This window comes from Mauremys mutica, chromosome 9 (genome assembly GCF_020497125.1).
Source record: "Mauremys mutica isolate MM-2020 ecotype Southern chromosome 9, ASM2049712v1, whole genome shotgun sequence".
NCBI classification, from domain to species: Eukaryota; Metazoa; Chordata; order Testudines; family Geoemydidae; genus Mauremys; species Mauremys mutica.
Window position 1 is genome coordinate 55,237,620 of NC_059080.1, and position 25,658 is coordinate 55,263,277.

At 46.5% G+C, this 25,658-nt stretch overlaps 1 protein-coding gene across 4 annotated transcripts in view; it reads right to left on the minus strand.

Annotated features, from left to right (window-relative positions):
- VPS8 (VPS8 subunit of CORVET complex) overlaps window positions 1–25,658 on the minus strand; it is a 254,665-nt gene that overhangs the window by 84,230 nt on the left and 144,777 nt on the right. For all 4 annotated transcript variants that reach the window (XM_045030079.1, XM_045030078.1, XM_045030077.1 and 1 more), the window contains 4 exons: window positions 24,135–24,181; window positions 3,472–3,613; window positions 1,927–2,016; window positions 261–303 (listed from right to left, as the gene is read on the minus strand). In XM_045030079.1, the coding sequence (XP_044886014.1) occupies window positions 261–303; window positions 1,927–2,016; window positions 3,472–3,613; window positions 24,135–24,181 (322 nt within the window). The remainder of the gene's footprint in view (window positions 1–260; window positions 304–1,926; window positions 2,017–3,471; window positions 3,614–24,134; window positions 24,182–25,658) is intronic.

Consider the following 25,658-nt stretch of genomic DNA (forward strand, 5'->3'; position numbering starts at 1 on the left):
CATGAGATAAATTTCTGGCAGGTCACCACAGTGCCAATCGTGACCACAAGGGATCACAGAGCAGCAACTGAACTGTAACAATCCATTGAGGCTCTTGTGAGTTAAAAATCTGAGAATCGCTGGATGATGAAAGTTCGCTTGAATTGCTGATAGCTAAGTTAGCATTTTAACTTCTAGCACTTCTATTTCAAAGAACACACATCTCATGGAAAAACTGAAGGTAAAATAATTTTTAATTAAAATCAAAACCAACAGCTTACCTTCAATTTCATGTGTAAGCACCAACAACTTGCTTTGTAGTTGCTAAAACAAATCAAAATATATCTTAGACCGTTAAAGTCACAGGGTTTATACAAAGGGCACTTTGCTGCCTGAGCATGACTAATGCAGTGCACAGACTCTCCCTCATACATGGGGAACAACCTGCAAGTTAAACTTTGACTAAGAAAATCAAAATCAAGTCTCAATCTGTTACAAAAGACAACATTCAAAATGTAAAGCAAATGTAAACAAACACAGAGATGTCTGCTGAGTCTGCAGACAGCCTGGAACATAGCTCTGACAAAAGCTAACTGCTGCTGTAATAACTAGACCTACTGATTTATCATAATTGTGAATTCAACTGTCAGAAGTGAGTGAAAACTCATAAAATGTCACAATAATCCGTAACAGTAAATGTTGATGGGTAAAGGGGCAAAAGTGAGACAAAAAGGCTAGTTTGAACAAAAAGGCCTTCTGCTATAATTCAGGAACTGTTTTCAGATCATGCCTGGTAAACAAGAGAAGTGTGGGGCCTGAAACCAATGAACCCAAACTCGTGTGTCAGAATTAGACCTAACTGGTAAACAAAATAATAAGGGTATGGGATATTCCAGCTATCAATCCCTTTTGGGGTCCTAAAAAGAGACCACTGGCTGACTAAAGATGAGAGCCAGGGGAAGGGAGTGAGCTTCATCATCATAGGTGCCACCCCCATTGTCTCCTGGGACCCTGGACCTTCTTCATCCTAATTCTGAGAGATGTCCTGACCAGACTGGGCCACAGAGAGGGACTCAGATGACATCACCACCTCCACCTCTACCTGATCCTGCTAAATCCCAAACACCACCTGGAAATGTGAGACTCCGCCTTCCCTCCATCCCCCAATTTGTAATTTTCCTTCCCTACCCTATTTATTTCTATTCTTACATCTCTCTTCTTTTTCCTTGTCTAGTAAGAGTCTGGCTCAGCCAGCCAATGCTGTATATTTTGCATCCTGTGACCAGAAAAAGGCAGCTAAGTGAAATGAGGCTGCAAGTGAGAGCTGACACCAGACACAGACGCTGCATTTGCTAACTTTGTTGTTCTTTTTTTCTTCCCTTTTGTGTGTTTTGTCTTGTTTTGTCTTCTAGGAAACTGGACTGGACTTTAACAAACAACAACAAAACAGCTCCACCTATCAACTAAGTTTTTCTCTTTTCCCCAAAAACGACAGTTATTACCAAATAAGAAACTGCCAAACAAGGAGTTTTTTCCTTCCAGAGATTCTCTAAGGGAAAGGGAAGTTGTTAAAATGAAAGCCTCACTTAACTCTTTACATTTAAAATGCTGAGAAAACTGTTTCTCTCTCTTCTGTATCTTTAATAAAAGGTTAAAAAGGACTCAGTGTGTTTGCCATGATACTAAACAGGCTGAGGTCTCTGTAAATCAAACACTGAACCTTGTTTACACCTGTTTAATATTGGACAGTTTCAGGGTCCCATTACCACCTCTGACTCTTTGGGCGGCCCTTTATGCCATCTAAATTAATACAATATTGCCCTCATTCATCTCAGCAGAACAACACTGAAAACTAATAACATTTTAGTTTCAACACAACCTATTTCGGTGCTGATCATTTTAGCAGAAGTGTTCAGCTTTTGAATACAGGACCTCAGTTTACTATACCTCAAGCATTACTAGGAAGGCACCATGAACATCTCCTTTCTTCTCCAGCAGGTAGGAGGAAGCTTCATGGAGCAGGTGTTTCTGGGTAATCTGGGCAAAAAAAAAGTCTATTTTAAAGAATCTACTGTTTCTGTTGTTAGATGGAGAGATTGCATTGGTCACAGTGGACTTCACATCTCCCGTGCATCCATGTGCTCATAATCCTGGATATTATCCATCTGAGGCACACAGACGTTTTCACACCAGATGGAGTGTCTTCATTCCTAATTACACACTATAACTATTAAAAAGGGAATTCAAAGCTTAAACAGAAACAAACAAAAATCAAAATCAAGGAAAAATTATGAGCCATAATAATCAAATACAGGACAATAAGAATCTCTACCAGCAGTAAAGTGCTGCCTACAGAAGTACCAGTCTCTTATGGTTTCAAGCACCTTCCAACACTTTTACCAGTCACAATAGAGAGCTCTATTCGCATAACCTAGTTACATGTAAAGGAAACACCACATACTGCCATTAGAATGTGAATGTTTGTATGTTTGCAGCCTGTTTCATATATAATCTGATTGTATTGGCTTGAAAGACATTCTCTAAAACAACCGCTTTACACAGGATCTAACCCAGGGGTGGGCAAACATGGCTCGGCCCCGCTCTGATGCTGGGTCAGGGGCCTCACCAGGCGGCTCAGCCCTGCTCCGGCCAGAGCACTGGGTTGGGGGCCGCACCAGGCGGCTCGGCCCTGCTCCCGAAAGCCACGGCATGGCCCCGCTCCAGCTCCTATGCACTCCAATGGGAGCTGCAGGGGCGGTGCCTGTGGATGAGGCAGTGTGCAGAGGCACCTGGCTGCACCTCCGCATAGGAGCCGGAGAAGGGACATGCCACTGCTTCCGGGAGCCGCTTGAGGAAAGCGGCGTTCAGAGCCTGCACCCACTGAGCCTCTCCTCACGCCCCAACCCCCTGCACCGCACTCCTGATCCTCCTCCTGATCTCCAAACCCCTCAGTCCCAGCCTAGAGCACCCTCCTGCACCCCAACCCCAATTCTGTGAGCATTCATGGCCCACCATACAATTTCTATTCCCCAATGTGGCCCTCAGGCCAAAAAGTTTGCTCACCCCTGATCTAACCAAATGACAGAGGTAAAGATTCCATTCTGAAGACTTAGATTCTCTCCTCAATGAGCTGAGAACTGAATTTGGAAATTAGTAAGTTAAGTTTTAAATACAGCAGCAGCTAAACTGCTCTCTCACACCACACAGGCAACATCATGAATAGGATCAAAGCATGTTAGAATCAGATTTTACAGTGTTTCCCAATTTTTCTTTATTTCCTAACCATGTAAGAATGACAATTAAGAACTAGGCTAATATAATTGTGACTTAGACTGGAGCCTAGCTTGGAGTATAGCTCTGTTTGTCCTGTCCATGCTGACTGCCTAAACATGACAGAAATTCATTTGACAGGAACTGCATTTAACTAAGTTTAAACACCTTTACTAAAATCTGACTGAATGTGGATGAGCACTCACGGTGTACCAGCCTTACCTGAATGGTCTCTTCCAGTCTGTAGAACTCCAGAACCTGCAGTGTCTCTAAAACCTGGTCAGGACTGTAGTGACACAACAACTCAATGAACTGTTCAGTGACACAGGGAGATATCTGTAGCATGTCCTGATTGATACCTTCCCTGGAACACAGACAGGAATTTTAACTGCTATTGTATCTCATTCAAGCAGTAGACCTGTTAGATGAAAGTAAAAGGCTGCATGCAGCCGACAAAATACAGGTTACAAACCCAGAACTAAACCTGAAGAACAGCTGCCCTATATAATGGCTCCCCTATAGAATAGCATCAAATTCAAGAACTCTGTCCTTCCCAAGAAGTTCTGTGGTTTGAGCCCAGGATACCTAAAAGGTCACCTGAAGCTCCAGGATGAAGACCAGGGTCAATAACTCCACTCCTCAGGCACACTGAAACTGTCCATCCCAAACGTAAAGCTCATCTGTGCCAGAGATGAAGCTTTCCTCAGGGCCTAGTCCCAGATGTGGAACAAGCTCCCCAGGGAAAAAGGAGGTACCTCAAATGTCACTACTTTCTGTTCCAATTACACATCACACTTGTTCAACCTGCCTTCAGTAAACACACATGTAAACACACACACACACGTACGTAAACACAGCCGCCATGAAAAATAAAAAACTAGTAGTAGGAAGGAAAGAGAAAAAACACAGGTGACCGATGTTAGCCACATCACTTAGTGCAGAACCAGAAGGTGGTCAGTCACTAGAGTGGCGAGGGCAGGATAAGAACATGAATGGCAATGAAAATCTGCTCGTTCCCTAGTTACTGAATTCCAGATTATTGTCCTCATAGTGAATATGTACACGTAGTGGAACTGTGAAGAAAGTGGTCCAAGCCAGCAGGAGGGAGTGGAAGTGGAAAGGAGGACAGGAAGTCATTGGTGCAGGTGGTAGAGCACAGCAGTGCACTCTAGGATGAGTATGCACTGCGCAGCACAGGTAAAAGGACCTTATATGGCTACAGCTCTCCTAGCGTGGTTATGATTAGAAATACTATGCTGTAGAAGTGGCAACTTATTTATTGGTTTGCTTTCCATGTGTACTCAAGAGTAATTCCTACCTAGATTCTGACCAAAAATACTTGTACTACTTTTGGCATTGCAGAGCCATTGCAGCTGTGGGAGTCTGAGCTGGATTCTTTTCTGGCTCTCTTAGAAGAATTGTTAACCAAGTTAGGACCTCTAAAAACATGAGACAGGACCAAGAATCTTTTTACCTTAGAGATGGAGGGAGTTAAGAGGTTTGGAGGACTAGGATTTACTCCCCACCGTATCTCTGATCAGAGAAGACAATCCTGTCATCTGCCTGTCCTGTGCACTGAAGAGTGACCCACACTTGGAGTTCTCTCCACTGACTGGGGAGATGCAGAGACCTCCAGACTGAGCAAGTGTCTGTGGGCTGCGACTGTTGCAGAGCTTCCCTTCTGTGTTCTCAACTGACACATGACTGATTGTTTGAGCCTCTGAAATTTGAAAATTTTCTCTGTGGTTCCTAATAGAGGTGTGGCAGAAACTGTGGTGTACATGGTTTGTGAGAAGACTACATTTTCGTTTTTGTCCAGGCATATGCTTAAGGACTCCAGAGCCTCACTTCAGTCCCTGGGGATTTATGTCGAGTGAGGCATCGGTCTTCTCAGCAAACAACTTAGAGCCTTCGAAGGAGAGGTCTTCAACAGTTGTCTGAACCTCCTTCAGGAAACCTGAAAGATGCAACCACGAAGCTCGCCGCATCACAACTGCTGTTGAGATGGAATGGGCCGCTGTATCAGCCAAATCAAGTGCTGTCTGAAGTGTTGTTTTGGCCACTAACTGCTCCTCACTGATAACGGCTTGGAACTGTTCTCGTTGTGACTCCATAGATGGTCAATAAAAGTGTTAAATTTGGCACAGTTCATATAGTTGTACTTTGCCATTAAGGCCTTGGAGTTTGAAATTCTGAATTGCAAAGTAGCAGAAGAGTAGGCCTTTGTCCCAGATAAGTCAAGCCGCTTCCAATCCCTATCATAAGGAGTTGATTTGGAAGGATATTGGCGGCCATGGTAATTCACTGCGTCAATCATGATGGAATTAGGTGGAAGGTGGGAGAAAAGAAATTCCGTACCCTTGGGGGAAATACATAGTATTTTTATTGGCCCTTTTGCATGTTGGTGTGGCCAATGCTGGCATTTGCCATATGAGCTTAGCAGCATGGATCCAAAAGCACCTCAGTGATAGGGAGGGCTATCCTCGAGGAATAGGATGCATGTAAAATATCCAGCAGCTTATGGTGTATGTCTCTTAACTCCTCTAGAGATATTTGCAAGGTATCTGCCATCCTCTTCATAAGGTCTTGGAAGAGCTTAAAATAGTCTGCCATAGACGATGTAGGGGGCATAAAAAATGGTTACTGACTTTCCATAACTGATGTTCGAGATGTGTTGCTCATGTCCATTCCAAAGTAAGTGTGTGCTCGACCTGAGCACCGCCACTGGAAAGTTTTTCACTCAGTAGTATGTTGGGTCAACTCTGGTGCCCTCTGAAGTTGCGCCCCCGATGACACGCTGCCCCCTCAGTTCCTTCTTGCCAGTTAAGTCTGACAGAGGAGCATGAAGGGGGGAGGGTTTGCAATGGACATGAGGAACACATCTTGAAGAACAAGAGTTATGAAAGGTTAGTAAGGATTTTTTCTTCGAGTGCTTGCTCATGTACATTCCAATGTAGGTGACTCCCAAGCAATTGTGCAGGGAGGGGTCAGAGTTCATTGGCAGAAGGACTGTAACACCACTTGGCTGAAATCCACATCATCTCTAGCTTCTGGGTGATGGGTAGAGCAGAGGTCCGGAAACTGTGGGGCACCCCCCCCCCTCCAGGGAGGCACAGAGGAACACTCAGGAGGGTGCGGCTGGGGCACAGGCCAACCCCCGTGGGAGTGGGGAGGGAGCACACCTGTCTCTGCCCCTGGGGCACTGACTGCTGGCCCCGGCCCCAGGTGTGGCCTCCTTACTCCTGTCCGTGTCCACCCCCCCCCCGAGCTAAGGCCCTTCTCCTGTCCCAGCTCGGGGGGGGGCGCACAGACAGGGTATGGGGGGGCACAGTAAAACATTTGGGGACCACTGGCCTAGTGGGATGCAAAAAAGTGTGGACTGACGACTATGTTGCCACTCTACATATGTCCTGAATCGGGACTTGTGCCACAAACGCTGCTGCTGTAGAATGGGCTGTCGGTGAAGGAGCTGGGACCATCCCTAGGTCATAGCATGTGCAGATACAGGCACTGATCCACAGCGAAATTCCCTGGGCCGAGATTGGCAGGCCTTTCATTCTGTCTGCAATAGCTACGAAAAGTTGAGTGGATTTCGGAAAGGGTTTAGTCCTTTCTCTGTAAAAGGCTAGTGCACACCTAACATCTAGCAAGCGAAGTCTCTGTTCTTCCCGGTTAGCCTGTGGCTTCTGATAGAAGACAGGTAGGAAGATATCGTGGTTACTATGGAATTGTGAGATCACCTTTGGCATGAAGGCTGGGTGTGGCCACCGCTGAACCTTGTCTTGAAGAAAACTATGTACGGTGGTTCTAAAGTCAGAGCTCGGATCTCTGAGACCCTTCTAGCCGAAGTAATATGACCAGGAAAGCCATCTTCCAGGACAGGTGGATGACACAAAGCTGGGAGGTATTGCTAACACAGAGAAGGACCGGGATATCATACAGGAAGATCTGGATGACCTTGTAAACTGGAGTAATAGTAATAGAATGAAATTTAATAGTGAAAAGTGCAAGGTCATGCATTTAGGGATTAATAACAAGAATTTTAGTTATAAATTGGGGACGCATCAATTGGAAGTAACAGAGGAGGAGAAGGATCTCGGAGTATTGGTTGATCACAGGATGACTATGAGCCGCCAATGTGATATGGCCGTTAAAAAAGCTAATGCGGTTTTAGGATGCATCAGGCGAGGAATTTCCAGCAAAGATAAGGAGGTGTTAGTACCGTTATATAAGGCACTGGTGAGACCTCATCTGGAATACTGTGTGCAGTTCTGGTCTCCCATGTTTAAGAAGGATGAATTCAAACTGGAACAGGTTCAGAGACGGGCTACTAGGATGATCCGAGGAATGGAAAACCTGTCTTATGAAAGGAGACTGAAAGAGCTTGGCTTGTTTAGCCAAACCAAAAGAAGGTTGAGGGGGGATATGATTGCTCTTTATAAATATATCAGAGGGATTAATATTAGGGAGGGAGAGGAATTATTTAAGCTTAGTAACAATGTGGACACAAGAACAAATGGATATAAACTGGACACTAGGAAGTTTAGACTTGAAATTAGATGAAGGTTTCTAACCATTAGAGGAGTGAAGTTCTGGAACAGCCTTCCAAGGGGAGTAGTGGGGGCAAAAGACATATCTGGCTTTAAGACTAAGCTTGATAAATTTATGGAGGGGATGGTATGATGGGATAGCCTAATTTTGGCAAATTAATTTAGCAATTGATCTTTCAGCAGGTAAGTATGCCCAGTGGTCTGTGATGGGATGTTAGATGGGGTGGGATCTGAGTTACTACAGAGAATTCTTTCCTGGGTGCTGGCTGGTGAGTCTTGCCCACATGCTCAGGGTTTAACTGATCGCCATATTTGGGGTAGGGAAGGAATTTTCCTCCAGGGCAGATTAGCAGAGGCCCTGGAGGTTTTTCGCCTTCCTCTGCAGCATGGGGCACGGGTCACTTGCTGGAGGATTCTCTGCAGCTTGAGGTCTTCAAACCACAATTTGGGGACTTCAATAACTCAGACATAGGCTAGGGGTTTGTTATAGAAGTGGATGGGTGAGATTCTGTGGCCTGCGTTGTGCAGGAGGTCAGACTAGATGATCATAATGGTCCCTTCTGACCTTAAAGTCTATGAGTCTATGAGAGAGCATGTTGCCAGCGGTTCAAATGGGGGTCCTGTTAGCCTTGCAAACATCAAGTTGAGGTCCCACAGAGAGTGTGGTGGGCATACCTGAGGGTATAGCCCTCCAGTCCCTTAAGGAAACAGCCACTGATCAAGTTTGAGAAGCTGTTCACCTATGGGTGAAAGGCCGACACTGCAGCTAGATGGACCCTAACAGATGATACTATTAGGCCTTGCTGTTTCAAATGAAGTAGGTAATCTAGGATTAAAGGCAGTGTTGACTGAGTAGGCAAAATCGTCTTTTGTGCTGACCAGATCGAGACTCTCTTCCACTTTTCCAGGTAAGTGGTTCTAGTGGACAGTTTCCTGGTCCCTAAAAGCACCCTGCAAACAGGCTCAGAGCATGCCAGTTCTGTGGGATTCAGCCATGGAGCTTCCACGCCATGAGATGAAGAGACTCGAAGTTCAGATGACATAGATGGCCCTGAGAGATCAGGTCTGGAAGCCCGGGGCAGGCTGACTGGCGTGTCCACCAAGAGATCTAGGAGGGTGGTGAACCAGTGCTGATGTGGCTGGGCTGGGGCTATCAGGATAAGGCATGTCCTTGTCCCTTCTGACCTTCAGCAGGACTCTGAGTATGAGAGGGATGTGAGGGAATGCATAGAAGAGGTGGACCGTCCAAGAGAGTAGAAAGGCATTTATGAGCGTACCTGGAATGTGACCTAGGAAGGAGCAGAACCAAAGACACTTCGTGTCACGCTTTGTCATGAACAGGTCTACCTAAGGAGTTCCCCACCTCTGAAAAATGGTGCTCATGATGTCTGGGCAAATGGACCATTCATGATGGTTGGGAAAGGCTCTGCTGAGATGATTGGTTAACTTGTTCTGCGACCCCAGAAGGTAGGACGTTTCAAGGTGGATCAAGTGGGCTATGCAGAATTCCCATAGAAAAAGAACTTCCTGGCATTCCTGGGGAAGAGGAGTGCACTCTGTCCTACCTGTTTATGCAAAACACTGTTGTTGTGTTCTGTGTAAGGACCGACACACAGTTGCCCTCCAAGTGGAGTTGGAATACCTGGCAGGCTAGGCTCACCACCCTCAGTTCCCTCACGTTGATGTGTAAAGAGAGCTCTTACAGGGACTGATATGTCTGCAATGAAGCACTGACAGTTGGGGCCTGGAGAATGGGACTCCTACACATACTGTCCAGAGGTCCAGCCGCCAGTGAAGTGGAACTGGTAAGATGGAGTGTACCCTTTCTTTGGAAGTTGAGGATCTGTTAATACTGTGAGTGTCTAGTGGATCGGGGCTGGACACACTGACATTTGGAGGGCTCGGGGGTTGGAGTGTGCCTATTGATAACCTGTAGAGAGACAGTGGGCACCGGGTGGGTGAGCTTATGTTGCCCATGGCCAGTGGAGCTGGAAAGCTGACCCACAGTAGGCACTAACAAGGGCTCCTCATGATAAGGGTAGGTGGTAGCAAGGTGCCTCACAGCTCTGGGAACCCCTGGGAACCATCCCAGTATCAATTCTCCAGAGGTACCAGTTCTGCCTTCAAGGCTCAAGAATGGGACACAGACCCTAAGAAAACAGAAACAAACACCTTTTCTGGAAGTGATGCTGGCACTTGTTCTCTGACTCCCAACCTTGAGAGGAAGCTGACTTCTTTCCTTAAGGATCCATGAAAAGGAATAGGGAAGGATCACTCAGTTTTGGCATAGTTTAGAGCTGAATAACAACTTTCTATGAGTGCTGGTACCCATCAATCCAAGGTGATCAATTGCATGCCAGAAAAAAAATGGATTAAAAAGCTGTGCAAAACTATAGTAAGTGAGTTCAGAATCAATTCCAGGGAGAAGAGGGAACATGCACGGAGGAAAAGGACATACAGTAGGGCAATACAGGGGGTCCCCAGTATAAGTCTCTCCCTTATCTGTTGTTTCGGATACCCATTGCTCATCAATAGAGGAACGTGTTCCAATTCATGCTGGCCCTGATCCGCATATCTTTCATTTGCATGGATCAGCACTGACATGAATTGGAACATGTTCCCCTATTGTACAGTACAGTACTGTAGCTGTGTCTGCTGGCAGCCCACAGGGCCGCTGATCAACTCCTCCCCCTCCCTCCCAGTGCCTACTGAATGCTGTGATCAGCTGTTAGGTGGCATTCAGGAAGCGCGGGGAGGAGTGGGGACGGGGCGCTCGGAGGAGAGGGTGGAACTAGGCAGGAAGAGACAGGGCAGCCCCAAGTACAGTACTGTCCTGTACCCATCATGAGGGCAAAACACATTCAAAGTGTTACGGGTGTGCCCGTGTCTAAGAGGCAATGCAAAAGTGTAACATTAGAAGTGAAATTAGATGTTATAAAGTGTATTGAAAGAGGTGAACGTGCAGCCGACATTGCTCGTATTGTCGGTTTGCCTGGTTCGATGGTATGCTCAATTTTTAAGAGTGCTGATTGAATTCGTGAAAGCACTAGAAGTGCTACATAATTGTCATCAATGAAGATAACGAAACAAAGCAGCAGTACAATGGAGAAAATTGAATGCTTGCTGGCTGACTGGATTGATGACCTCCATGAAAAGAAAATGCCTGTGAGTTTAAGCTTGATTCAGGACAAGGCCAAAAGCTTGTATAACAATCTAAAGGAAAGAGAGGGAGAGAGCTCAACAGCAGAAAAGGAGACCTTCAATGCTAGTTGTGGGTGGTTCCACGGATTTCAGACGTGCGCCAATCTACATAATGTAAAACTCACAGGAAAAGCAGCTACTGTGGATGAAGAAGCAGCTGAAATGTTTCCTACGCAGCTAAACACAATTGTTTCAGAAGGTGGCTACTCTGCAAAACAAGTTTTTAACGTTGATGAGACAGGCCTTTACTGGAAGAAGATGCCAACAGGACTTACATTTCTCGTGACGAGAAGACTGCTCCTGGGTTCAAAGCCTCAAAAGACTGCTTAACCCTTCTGCTTGGGGGAAATGCAGAAGGCAATTACAAGTTGAAGCCCTTGCTTGACTACCACACTGAAAACCCAAGAGCAATGAGGGGTACGTCAAGTCTTGTCTCCCCATAATTTGGAAGTCGAACAGAAAGGCCTGGAGGACATGCAAAATTTTCTGTGAGTGGTTTGTAGACCGTGCTGTCCCTAAATTTAAGGCTTACTGTCAGAAGGAAAATTTGGCATTTAAGGTTCTCCTTCTGCTGGATAATTCAAGTGCCCATGAACTGGACTGCAAAGCTCTTTGCCCGAACATCAAGGTCCTATTTTTGCCACCCAACAGCACATCATTGCTGCAGCCTATGGACCAGGGTGTAATGGCCACATTCAAGGTTACTATCTATGGAGGACATTCTCCATGCTAATTAAGGAGATGGCAGGTGAAGGAAAGCCCAGTGTAAAGGAGTTTTGGAAGTCTTATAACATCTTGAACGGCATGGAAAACATTGATGTGTCATGGGAAGAGGACACTTCGCAATGTATGAATGGCGTTTGGCACCATGCATGGCCAGATGTTGGCCACAGCTTTGTGGGATTTGACGCCGTTCCTGCTCTCGAGCAAGAAATTATCAAGTTGCTGAAGGATGTTGGCTTCAAGGAGGTGGAGGAGGATGTAGAGGAGTTGTTGGAGTTTCATGCTCAGCAACTGACAAATGAGGAACTGATTGAGCTGGACCAACAACAGATATCCAAATAAAGCAAGGATGATGATGACGATGACGCAGGGCAGGAAGCCAGGAGCCTGATGACAAAGAATCTCTCCCGTTTCTTTGGATTGCTGGATGAGATGATGGAAATCATATAGAGCAGTGATCCTTTTCAAGAATGGTCTGCCAAAGTCTCCAGGGCTCTCAATGTTGCAGTGGCTTGCTACAGGGAGATCTACCATTCAAAGATTCATGCAGGAGAGTAGATGTCGATAAAATCCTTTTTTAAGACTTCTGCAACCAAAAAGCCAGCCATGGAAAAGCCACCCAAAGAAAATCCAGCCTCCACCCCTACTTAAGTTTAGCGTAATTGACACTGTTTTATATGGTATTAAAATTTTCTGTGTTTGAACGGTATTAGGGTTCTACATTATTTTATTCAATGTTGTGTGTGTAAAATGTGTACTGTAGAATCTGTCACTGTAAAAAGGGACAGTGTTTAGGTGAAAAGAGCATTGTTGTAGGCGAGTGTGAAGTTGTGAACGCATCCTCCTCTTATTCCATTATTTCTTTTGGGGAAAAATTCCCCGGTATGTGTTGTTTTAGTATCCATCACCCTTTTCAAGAATGCAACCCCAACGTATATAGGAGACCCCCTGTACATAGGACCCTCCTTCCAGATGGTGCTAGGGTTGCCTCTCGCACTGAGGTTACCTCCCCGGGAGAGGGAACTCCAGTTTCTAGGAAAAGGCAGGTCTTAGTAATGGGAGATTCGATCATTAGAAACGTAGATAGCTGGGTTTGTGATGACTGGGAGAACCGTATGGTGACTTGCCTGCCTGGTGCGAAGGTTGCGGATCTCTCGAGGCATCTAGACAGACTTATGTGTAGTGCTGGGGAGGAGCCGGTGGTCGTGGTACATGTAGGTACCAATGACATAGGGAAGGGTACGAGACATGTCCTGGAAGCCAAATTTAGGCTGCTAGGGAAGAGACTGAAATCCAGGATCTCTATGGTGGCATTCTCAGAAATGCTCCCAGTTCCACGCGCAGGGCCAGGTAGGCAGGCAGAGCTTCAGAGTCTCAATGCGTGGATGAGACGATGGTGTAGAGAGGAGGGGTTTAAGTTCATTAGGAACTGGGGAAACTTCTGGGATGGGAAGAGCCTATACAGGAGAGATGGGCTCCACCTAAACCAAAAGTGGAACCAGACTGCTGGCACTAAACATTAAAAAGGTTGTAGAGCAATTTTTAAACTAGGAGATGGGGGAAAGCCGACTGCTGCAGAGGAGCATGTGGATCGGACACAGACTTCTCTTAGGGGAGAGTCTGATGATAGAGAATCTCCAGGTTATAGTCAGGAGCAGAGGACGGAAGAGGATAATGTAAGGGCCAGATTAGATGATAAACAGTCACATAAAAAAGAATCTGGCACATCAGAAAAGGGCAGACAAATAAACAGGGACAAGTTTTTAAAGTGCTTGTACACAAATGCTAGAAGTCTAAATAATAAGATGGGTGAACTAGAGTGCCTTGTGATAAAGGAGGATATTGATATAATAGGCATCACAGAAACCTGGTGGACTGAGAGCAATCAATGGGACACTATCACTCCGGGGTACAAAATATATCGGAAGGACAGAACAGGTCGTGCAGGGGGAGGAGTGGCACTATATGTGAAAGAAAATGTAGATTCAAATGAAGTAAAAATCTTAAGCGAATCCACATGTTCCATAGAATCTCTATGGACAGAAATGTCATGCTCTAATAAAAATATAACATTAGGGATCTATTATCGACCACCTGACCAGGACAGTAATAGTGATGATGAAATGCTAAGGGAAATTAGAGAGGCTGTCAAAATTAAGAACCCAATAATAGTGGGGGATTTCAATTATCTCCATATTGACTGGGAACATTTCACTTCAGGACGAAATGCAGAGATAAAAGTTCTTGATACTTTAAATGACTGCTTCATGGAGCAGCTGGTACGGGAACCCACAAGGGGAGAGGCAACTCTAGATTTAATCCTGAGTGGAGCGCAGGAGCTGGTCCAAGAGGTAACTATAGCAGGACCGCTTGGAAATAGTGACCATAATATAACAACATTTAACATCCCTGTGGTGGGAAGAACACCTCAACAGCCCAACACTGCGGCATTTAATTTCAAAAGGGGGAACTATACAAAAATGAGGGGGTTAGTTAAACAAAAGTTAAAAGGTACAGTGACTAAAGTGAAATCCCTGCAAGCTGCATGGGGGCTTTTTAAAGACACCATAATAGAGGCCCAACTTCAATGTATACCCCAAATTAAGAAACACAGTAAAAGAACTAAAAAAGAGCTTAACAATTGTTAACCGTGGCTTAACAATCATGTAAAAGAAGCAGAGAGAGATAAAAAGACTTCCTTTAAAAAGTGGAAGTCAAATCCTAGTGAGGCAAATAGAAAGGAGCATAAACACTGCCAAATTAAGTGCAAGAGTGTAATAAGAAAAGTCAAAGAGGAGTTTGAAGAACGGCTAGCCAAAAACTCCAAAGGTAATAACAAAATGTTTTTTAAGTACATCAGAAGCAGGAAGGCAGCTAAACAACCAGTAGGGCCCCTTGACGATCGAAATACAAAAGGAGCGCTTAAAGACGATAAAGTAATGGCGGAGAAACTAAATGGATTCTTTGCTTCAGTCTTCACGGCTGAGGATGTTAGGGAGATTCCCAAACCTGAGCTGGCTTTTGTAGGTGACAAATCTGAGGAACTGTCACAGATTGAAGTGTCACTAGAGGAGGTTTTGGAATTAATTGATAAACTCAACATTAACAAGTCACCGGGACCAGATGGCATTCACCCAAGAGTTCTGAAAGAACTCAAATGTGAAGTTGCGGAACTATTAACTAAGGTTTGTAACCTGTCCTTTAAATCGGCTTCAGTACCCAATGACTGGAAGTTAGCTAATGTAACGCCAATATTTAAAAAGGGCTCTAGGGGTGATCCCGGCAATTACAGACCGGTAAGTCTAACGTCGGTACCGGGGAGATTAGTTGAAACAATAGTTAAGAATAAAATTGTCAGACACATAGAAAAACAAACTGTTGCGCAATAGTCAACATGGTTTCTGTAAAGGGAAATCATGTCTTACTAATCTATTAGAGTTCTTTGAAGGGGTCAAACAAACATGTGGACAAGGGGGATCCAGTGGACATAGTGTACTTAGATTTCCAGAAAGCCTTTGACAAGGTCCCTCACCAAAGGCTCTTACGTAAATTAAGCTGTCATGGGATAAAAGGGAAGGTCCTTTCATGGATTGTGAACTGGTTAAAAGACAGGGAACAAAGGGTCGGAATTAATGGTAAATTCTCAGAATGGAGAGGGGTAACTAGTGGTGTTCCCCAAGGGTCAGTCCTAGGACCAATCCTATTCCATTTATTCATAAATGATCTGGAGAATGGGGTAAACAGTGAGATGGCAAAGTTTGCAGATGATACTAAACTGCTCAAGATAGTTAAGACCAAAGCAGATTGTGAAGAACTTCAAAAAGATCTCACAAAACTAAGTGATTGGGCAACAAAATGGCAAATGAAATTTAATGTGGATAAATGTAAGGTAATGCACATGGGGTTATTTTTTCCAAACTATACATACAATATCATGGGGGCTAATTTAGCTACAACTAATCAGGAAAGAGATCTTGGAGTCATCGTGGATAGTTCTCTGAAGATGTCTATGCAGTGTGCAGTTGCAGTCAAAAAAGCAAACAGGACGTTAGAAATCATTAAAAATGGGATAGAGAGTAAGACAGAGAATCTCTTATTGCCCTTATATAAATCCATGGTACGCCCACATCTTGAATACTGCGTACAGATGTGTGGTCCTATCTCAAAAAAGATATACTGCCATTAGAAAAAAGTTCAGAAAAGGGCAACTAAAATGATTCGGGGTTTGGAAAGGGTCCCATATGAAGAGAGATTAAAGAGGCTAGGTCTCTTCAGCTTGGAAAAGAGGAGACTAAGGGGGGATATGATAGAGGTATATAAATTCATGAGTGATGTTGAGAAAGTGGATAAGGAAAAGTTACTTACTTATTCCCATAATAGAAGAACTAGGGGTCACCAAATGAAATTAATAGGCAGCAGGTTTAAAACAAATAAAAGGAAGTTCTTCTTCACACAGCGCACAGTCAACTTGTGGAACTCCTTACCTGAGGAGGTTGTGAAGGCTAGGACTATAACAGTGTTTAAAAGAGAACTGGATAAGTTCATGGTGGTGAAGTCCATAAATGGCTATTAGCCAGGATGGGTAAAGAATGGTGTCCCTAGCCTCTGTTCGTCAGAGGATGGAGATGGATGGCAGGAGAGAGATCACTGGATCATTGCCTGTTAAGTTCACTCCCTCTGGGGCACCTGGCACTGGCCACTGTCGGTAGACAGATACTGGGCTAGATGGACCTTTGGTCTGACCCGGTACAGCCGTTCTTATGTTCTTATAGGAGAAGCAGGTATCCAAAAAGGGATGTGCACATAGGGGGTCACCACAATGGAGTATCCATGGCAAGAAGAGTATGCTGAAGAAGACCGAGATCACCCCACTTGGCATGATTCTGCCTTCTTTAAAGGGAGCAGGTACCCCCAGGAACCTTCCCACAGATCTCTGGGCCAGAGGCTTGCTGCACACACCAAGCCTACTGAGCTGATTAATCTGTTAAGACTGTCAAACTACTTAACACAGCATGTAAATATAGTCCAGCCCCTCTGCCTCAGCATGGAGGGGAGGGGTGGACTAGGTGACGTCTCAAGGTCCCTTCCAGCCCTACATGTCTATCATTTTATAATTCTGTCCTAAATTTAGATATAAATTTGTTCATGTTTCTCGGCACTTTGTTCTGGTAATAACAACAGGCACTGCAGGTACATCACCCAAACACACACCACAAATGAATGGATTTCATTACACTTGTTTGCAATGGAAACACTTTCTCTCCTGGGAAGTGATCAGGAAATGGAAATGAAAATGAAAATATAATAAATTTGATAAGAGAACTGTAGCAACACACACTTTGCTCTATTTTCCGTCATTGCTTATCAGTCATGGACACAAGGGCACTGGGTTTTAAATTTCCCATGGCAATTTCTATTAACCCGCATGCCCCTACTTTAAAATAAAACTCTAGCTAAATTAAATGGGCCAGATTAATCTCTGATGTTTTTGTGGCAGCACATGAGACTAGATTCATCCCCCTGATGTAACTACACTGAAGTTAGGGGAAATACGTTTGTATTTGAGACATTAAACTCATTTGTTCCTCTAGGAATCTCTGTTTTAATAAAACCTCTGCCTGAAAGAGGATATAAACATTCATATGGATTGGAGAAAGACATGTTTTTGAAGGGGCTTGAATCATGGTTCTTCCTTCTGACATGCTACAAAGATTGGACATTTAAAAAAATAATAATTTTTTTTAAATCAGCTGTTGTAGATATTCTTTAACTGTTCAGCAGCCGTGAAATTAAGTTATAACCTTGCATATTAGGCCTTTTGAAGTAAATAAACCAAATCAATTTACAAACTACGGTGAAAAAAGTTTCACTATTTATAAAGTGCAAACAAATTATATTGCTAAAGCTCATTTTGAAGTATGTCCCCATTACACACAAACACAAATCCACAGCACTGGCAACACAACATAGTCAATAGGAACTTGTGTGATATGAATAATAAACCACTCCAATAATCTAAGGTCTCTTCAGAGAGAATTTTTTAAGAATAGGACAGGTCAGGGGAATATTGTCAATAAAGTGACTGAATTCTTGGGCGTCCACCTCCTTTGCTCTGTAGTGATTGTTGCAAAAATGAGTTCACTGGGCTCATTTAAATTCTATTAAGGATCATTCTTCTGCACACAGAGTCCCACTTATGTTTTCCTTATTGATCATTTTGGCATGGGCAATCAATCCACTATACCCATTTAATTCTATTATTTTGGACCCCCAGCAATATTGCTGAAGCCCTGACAGAATCAAATGGACTTTATTCACATTCACAGCCATGTTGTACTAATGTGAACGCTGCAGGAATTCAGGTAGTCCAAAGAGGCAGACTTTGCGGACTGACTGTGGCTTGCTGAATGTCAGTCCTGTACAGGAAGTAGAGATATTTTGTACAGTCAGATTCAAAAGTTGATATTATGCTTTTAAGAGTGACTTCCTGTTGATGGCTTGTGATGTATGTGCTTATGATCAGACTAAGAGGGAAGTGGCCACTTCCTAACTATTTCAGGGCTAAATTGGATGAGTTTATTACCTGGAGATTTATGAAGCCTATTTCTGTTGACAAGAAAAATATTGAAGTCCAGAGCAATTTCTCCTTTCATTGGGGCTCATTTATCACTATAATCTGATGGCAATACTGTAGCATAAGTAGAGCCAAAGTCAAAATCCAGCTGGCAGTAACACCTGTTTATCAATATGCAAGCCAAACATCTAGAGCACACAGATGCTCATATTGAAAATGTCTGAACCGAGAATTATCACTGTACAGGATTGTGTTTTCAGTTCTGGGCACCTCAAAGTAACTGACAAATTTGTGGATTCTTAGAGAACAATAGCAGAAGCTTAGACTGCTGGTAATCAGAAGAGAAAAACAGGCAAAAGGACAGTTACCTGTTCTGTAACTGGCATTCTTCGAGATGTGTTGCTCCTGTCTATTCCACAGTAGGTGTGCGTGCTCACCACGTGCACTGGTGCCGGAAGTTTTTCCCTTAGCAGTACCCGTACTGGGGGAGCACCACAGCGACCCCTGGAGTGGCGCCTGCCTGGCATGGTATAAGGGGAGCTGCGTGCCCCCGCCCCCTTCAGTTCCTTCTTGCCAGACAACTCCGACAGAGGGGAAGGAGGTGTGGAATAGACAGGAGCAACACATCTCGAAGAACGGCAGTTACGGAACAGGTAACTGTCCTTTCTTCTTCGAGTGATTGCTCCTGTGTATTCCACAGTAGGTGATTCCAAGCAATATCTGTTGGAGGTGGGTAGGAGTTCACAGTGGTTCGGGACGAAGTACCACCCTACCAAACCCAGCGTCATCCCTGGACTGGGAGACGATCGTGTAATGCGAAGTAAATGTGTGAACTGAGGCCCACGTGGCCACCCTACAAATGTCCAGGATGGAAACATGGGTGACAGGCAGCTGATGAGGCCTGAGCCCTCGTAGAGTGTGCCCTAATGATATGATTTGGCAGGGATCCCCCCGCCACCTAACACGTGCGTATGCATGAGGTGATCCAGCGGGAAAGCCGCTGCGTGGAGATGGGCTGCCCCTTAGCCCGCTCGGCCGAGGCAATAAAGAGTTGAGAGGATTTCCGGAACGGTTTAGTCCGATCCAGGTAAAAAGCCAACGCCCTACGCACATTGGAGCGTGTGGAGGCGGCATTCCTCGATGAAGGAATGGGGCTTGGGACAGCGCATGGGAAGGAAGATGCTCTGCTCCATATGGAAGGCGGAGACCACCTTTGGGAGGAACGTTGGGTGTGAGCGGAGCTGGACTTTATCCTTATGGAAAACCGTATATGGGGGGTTCCGAGGTTAAGGCCCTGAGCTCTGAGACACGTCTGCCCAACGTAATCATCACCAGGAAGGCCAACTTCCGGGAGAGGTGCGACCAGGAACACATGGCCAGGGTTCGAAGGGGGGATCCCGTGAGATGGGACAAGACCAGGTTGAGGTCCCATTGCGGTACTGGGGGCCTGGTGTATGGGAACGAGCGGTCAAGGCCCTTTAGAAACCGAGAGGTCAGAGTGGGAGAAGACCGAATGGCCTTGCACCGGCGGGTGAAAGGCTGATATGGCCACCAGGTGCACCCTGACAGAGGCAGGCACCAGCCCCTGGGCCCTAAGGGATAGGAGGTAGTCCAGGATAAACTGTAGGGGCGCGGTGGAGGGGGACATTCCCCGCTCACTCACCCACCTGGCAAACCTGGACCACTTCGCCACGTATGTCCGACACGTGGACGGCTTCCTGCTTTCCAGGAGGACTCGCCTTACCTGCTCCAAACACCTACTCTCCTCCTCATTCAGCCACGGAGCAGCCACGCTGTCAGGTGGAGCGTGGCTAGATTGGGATGGAGGAGGCATCCCTGGTCCTGGGAGAGGAGGTCCGGGCAGAGCGGCAGCCTCCTCAGGGGGCGCTGCCAAGAGGCGTAGGAGGGGCTCGTACCAGTGCTGGCGGGCCATGCCAAGGCTATGAGAATGACCCTCGCCTTGTCCGCTTTCACCTTCGGAAGGACCTTGGCGATGAGTGGGAACAGGGGAAAGGCGTAGAGGAGCTGGCCCGACCAGCTCAGGAGGAACGCGTCGGAGATCGCACCTTCCCCTATCCCTTCCCTGGAGCAGAACCAGGGGCAACGCCGGTTCTGACGGGTTGCAAACCGGTTGATCTGGGGAGCTCCCCACTCTTGGAAGAGCTGATGAGTGACCTCTGAGTGGAGCGCCAGCTTGTACTGGAGGGAGAAGACCCTGCTGAGGTGGTCCGCTTGCATATTGCGGACGCCTGGGAGGTGACCCGCCCTCAGGGAGATATTGTGGGCTATGCAAAACTCCCATAGGTTCAGGGCTTCCTGGCAGAGGGCAAGGGAGCGAGTCCCGCCTTGCCTGCTGATATAGTACATCGTGGCAGTGTTGTCCGTGAGGACTCTGACCACTTTGCCGCAGAGGTGCATGAGGAACACCACGCACGCCAACCGAACCACCCTGAGCTCCTTGACGTTTATGTGAAGGGGCAAGTCCGGGGCCGACCAGGTTCCCTGGATTTGCACCTCCCCGGTGTGGGCTCCCCAGCCCAGGTCCGAAGCATTGGACATCAGGTCTACAGACAAGTTGGTCTCCCTGAAGGGAACCCCTTGCAACATATTGCCCAGGCAGGACCACCATAGGAGGGAGGCAAGAATCGGGGGCGGAACCGTCAGAATCTTGCCCAGACCGTCCCAAGCTTGGGAGAACTGGGAGGCCAGCCATAATTGGAGGGGCCTCATATGGAGCCTGGCATAGTGGACCATGTACATGCACGCTGCCATGTGCCCCAGAACCTGAAGACACGCCCTCGCTGTGGTCACCAGGAAGGCTGTGACCGAGGCAATGAGATCCCTTAGGGTCTTGAATCTGTTCCGGGGGAGAGAGGCTGTGGCCTTGGAGGAGTCCAGTAGGGCCCCAATGAACTCTATGCGCTGAACTGGCACTAACGTCGATTTGGTCTCGTTCACGACCAGGCCTAGACCAGCGCATGTCGAGAGGAGCAGCTGTATGTGGGACTCTACCTCAGAGCGGGACTCTCCCTTTAGGAGCCAATCGTCCAGGTAGGGGAAGATTTGTATGCCCTCCCGCCTGAGGTAGGCCACCATCACAGACATACACTTAGTGAAAACCCTGGGAGCCGTGGATAGGCCAAAGGGGAGGACCGTGAATTGGTAGTGGTCCATTCCCACCATGAATCGGAGGAAGCATCTGTGCCCCTTGAAAATATGAACATGAAAAGTACATGTCCTGGAGATCCAGGGCCGTGTACCAGTCCCCCAGGTCCAGGGAGGGGATAATAGAGGCCAGGGACAGCATGCGAAACTTGGAACGGGTTAGAAATCTGTTCAGGTCGCGCAGGTCCAGAATAGGCCTGAGACCCCCTTTTGCCTTCGGGATGAGGAAGTACCGGGAGTAGAACCCTTTGCCCTGAAATGAAACCAGTACCCTTTCCACCATTCCTAGGTGGAGCAACCGGTCCACCTCCTAATGCAGGAGACAGACGTGTTCTGGGTCCCCTGGGGCCATCACGGATGGCGGGTGGTTTGGTGGAGCTGAAGTGAACTGCAACACGTAACTCTTGGAGATGGTACTGAGGACCCATCAGTCCGAAGTTATGTGGGACCATGGCCTGAGGAAGGCAGACAATTGGTTGTAAAACACAAACTTTATTAACCGGGGGGGGGGGTCGTCTCCCTGGCAACAGGCCTGGTGCCCCCCTGCTGATAGTCAAAACCACCTCTTTCCTTGCCTCTTGCCCTTAGAGGGCCCAAGCTGCGGGGCAGAGCGGGACTGGTGCTGAGACTGATGCTTCTGGTCTCTGGGCCTTTTGTATGGGGGCTCATATCTGCTCCTCACAGGTTGAACCACCGGAAGCAATTTGGTCTTGTCCTTAGCTGGAGGGACATAGAGGCCCAGGGTCTGCAGGGTGGTCCGGGAATCCTTCATCCCATGCAGACTGACGTCTGTCTGGTCCACGAAGAGCGCCTTGCTATCGAACGGGAGGTCCTGCATCAGTGATTGCGCCTCCACGGACAGACCAGATAGCAAGAGCCACGACACCCTACGCATGGAGATCGCCGAAGCCATCGAGCAGGCCACCGTGTCCGCCACATCAGACGCCACTTGCAAGGCCACTTTTGCCGCCCCTGACCCCTCTTCCACCAGAGCCTTGAAGTCCTTCCTGTCCCGGTCCGGGAGGAGGGGCTCAAATTTAGGCAGAGACTCTCACAGGTTGAAGTCGTACCTGCTGAGTAGGGCCTGGTGGTTGGGTATGTGAAGCTGGAAGCTAGTCGACGAATAAACTTTTCTGACAAAGGAGTCCAGCTTCCTGGCATCTTTATTTTTTGGGGTGGGAGCGGGCTGGGCCTGACGCTCTTTGTGGTTTACCGATTCCACAACAAGTGAGTTGGGAGCCGAGTGTGAATACAAGTATTCATGGTCCTTCACTGGCACAAAGTATTTCCTCTCGGCCTTTTTCGAGATTGAGGCCAGGGAGGCAGGAGTTTGCCACAAGGAGTTTGAAATGTTGGCAATACCCTGGTGCAGAAGTAGGGCCACGTGGCCCGGTGCCAAGGGAGACAGGACATTAAAGAAGGAATCGGACGGGCCCTCCATCTCCTCGGCCTGCAGTTGGAGGTTGGAAGCCACCCGCTTTAGCAGGTCCTGGTGCGGAAGAACGGCTGCTGTGCACCGAGTGGTGCGAGGAGGGGTCTTCGGAGTGGGAACTGCGGCTGCTTGGAGAGGTCTGGTGGGCACCCAGAGGGGGCTTGCCTCGTGACCTAGGGCCCGTGCCCGATTTAGCATTCGGGATGGCCAGAGACATAATGTCCGTCGCAGCCTGCACCGCTTCCGGCGTTGACGGCATCCGTACCGGTGGGGATGCCTGGGTGGATGGCAGCGGGCTGCTCCGCTCCACACGAGTCAGAGCCTTAGAGCCCGAGGGGGATCGAGGGCTGCCCAGTGCGGGACCAGCCTCCCTCTTGTCCTTATTGTGGTGTCGTTGCAAGGTCGCACTCTTCCCTTGCTTTTTGGCGGGAGAGCGGCACCGGCTGGTCAATGGAGCCACGCTACGTACTGACAACATGGCGGCCGGTGCCAAGTCTGATCTGCGCACCGGCATCGGGGTCTGCGCCAACTCCATCAGGAGAGCTCGAAGCCTGAAGTCTCTCTCCTTCTTGGTTTGAACAACCTGCAGATCTTGCAACAGTCACTAATGTGAGTCTCACCCAGACAGCAAAGACACTCAGCGTGAGGGTCGCTCCTGGGCATAGAACGGCGACAGGAGTCGCACGACTTGAAGCCTGGGGCACGGGGCATGCCCCGAGCCCCCTCTATTCACTGAAGAACAATCCACAACGAGAAGAAGGGCTGCAGCAAAGCTGGAGCACAAAAGTTCGACTACCTTCACTGGCGCAAGAAGGAACCGAGGGTGGGGGGAGCCCGCGGCTCCCCTTATAGAGCGATATACAGATGCCACTCCAGGGGTCGCCACGGTGCTCCCCCAGTACAGATACTGCTAAGGGAAAAACTTCTGGCACCGGTGCATGTGGCGAGCATGCACACTTACTGTAGAATAGACAGGAGCAATCATTTGAAGAAGCAGCAAGTTTTCAGAAAGGGAATTTTGTCCCTATGCTCATTTCACCTCTTTTCCTATGGAACCACTATAGTAACTGCACAATACAGTTTATCTGGTTCATTCCCGTGTCAAGGCAGGATTGTACCCTACAATGTTTTATGGTTGTGTAAATTTATGCATTTATACATGTGATTACTGCAGTGTATTTTAACTAAAGAGTTATGATTTTGAGCAGTAAGTTATAAACTATCAAATTTACTTACATACCTTGGGTCAAGGAGACTTCTCAAAAACTGGAAAAGCAAGAATTGGTCCTGAATAGAAGGAAAAACAAAAAAGAATTAATATTTTAACATAATAATCTGGTTCAGAGTTGTCTGAAGTTATACCCATTGAAAGAAATACCATTCACTCTTATGGGACTGATGCTTATGAAGAGCGAAGGACACAAATCCACACCGTGTAGAGGTCAAGCATAGGAGTTTATTACACACAGTGCTGGCGGAGTGTCACCTTGCTTATTAGGCTCAGAGACACTGTCAATCAATTAATTACAATAGAATATATAGATTTTCCATGGGCGGGGGAAAGTAACGGGGTAGGCAGTTCCACACCCAGGAATAGGTTTTGCAGCAAAACAAAATAAGCACATTAGCCAATGGTTAACAGGTTACATAATGTCTCCGCCCATGGTTTAAAATTAGCAAGTTAATATTTAATTAATACTTTTATACTAATAACATTTTATTAAATATGTTGAATTCTAATTTGGGGTCCATAGGAATGGAGCAACTCCTTTAATTGTTCAACAGGTACATTCCTAGGGTTAAAGCAAAAAAACAGTGAAAGTATATGGCAATAAAGATTGTCTCCTTTATGTCTTAAGGCAGGCATTGGTCCCTGGGAAGGGAGGTGAAAAGATGCCTTATCTTATATTGACATGTGCCAACTTTTCATAAACTCAAAATTGGATCTGTGGGAAAAACGTCTCCCTACAGAAAAGACTAACACAATAAAAACAGGGATTTTTTTGTTCAATTTGAAACAATTATTCAGTTATTGCTTTAACATCTGGCATTTCTACTGACCAAGCATATCTCAGGCAAGGCAATGTTATCTTGTTTACCCCAGCTTTCTATTAGCTGATCACTATTTGCTAGGCCTCTGGTCCCTTGACCATACTCTGGACTTTGCGTCTGGAAAAGAGCTGGCACAATCCATATACCAGGTTGTTATATAAAATGCACAGGGATTTTAACCCTTCAAAGAGTCTGGTCAGAGCCTCTGCCTTGAGCAAATCTCCTAAACCAGTTTCACTTGGTATAATTCCTCCTAGCCTAGCGGATGTTTTTTGGATTGTAAAAGGACATCATGATTGTTATGAACGAGTGCTAGCCATCCAGTCTTAGAAACCCTGCAGCTGTGTTGTCAAGTGAAGCAATCTGAGGTTCATAGATAATTTCTTTTGGCCTTAAAATGTATCTATGATCTAGTTCAACAGTTCTCAAACTTTTGTACTGGTGACCCCTTTCACACCTTTTTTATATATTTAACACCACTATAAATGCTGGATGAAAAGCAGGGTTTGGGGTGGAGGCTGACAGCTCGCGACACCCCCATGTAATAACCTTGCAACCCCCTGAGGGGTCCCGACCCCCAGATCTAATCTGACCTTCACAGGCTATAGAATTTTACCCAGTGATTCCTACACCTAGAACTGTAACTTGTGGCTGAACTAGAGCATTTTTGGAAAGTCATTCATCTTTAGTTAACAACTCATGATGGAGACTT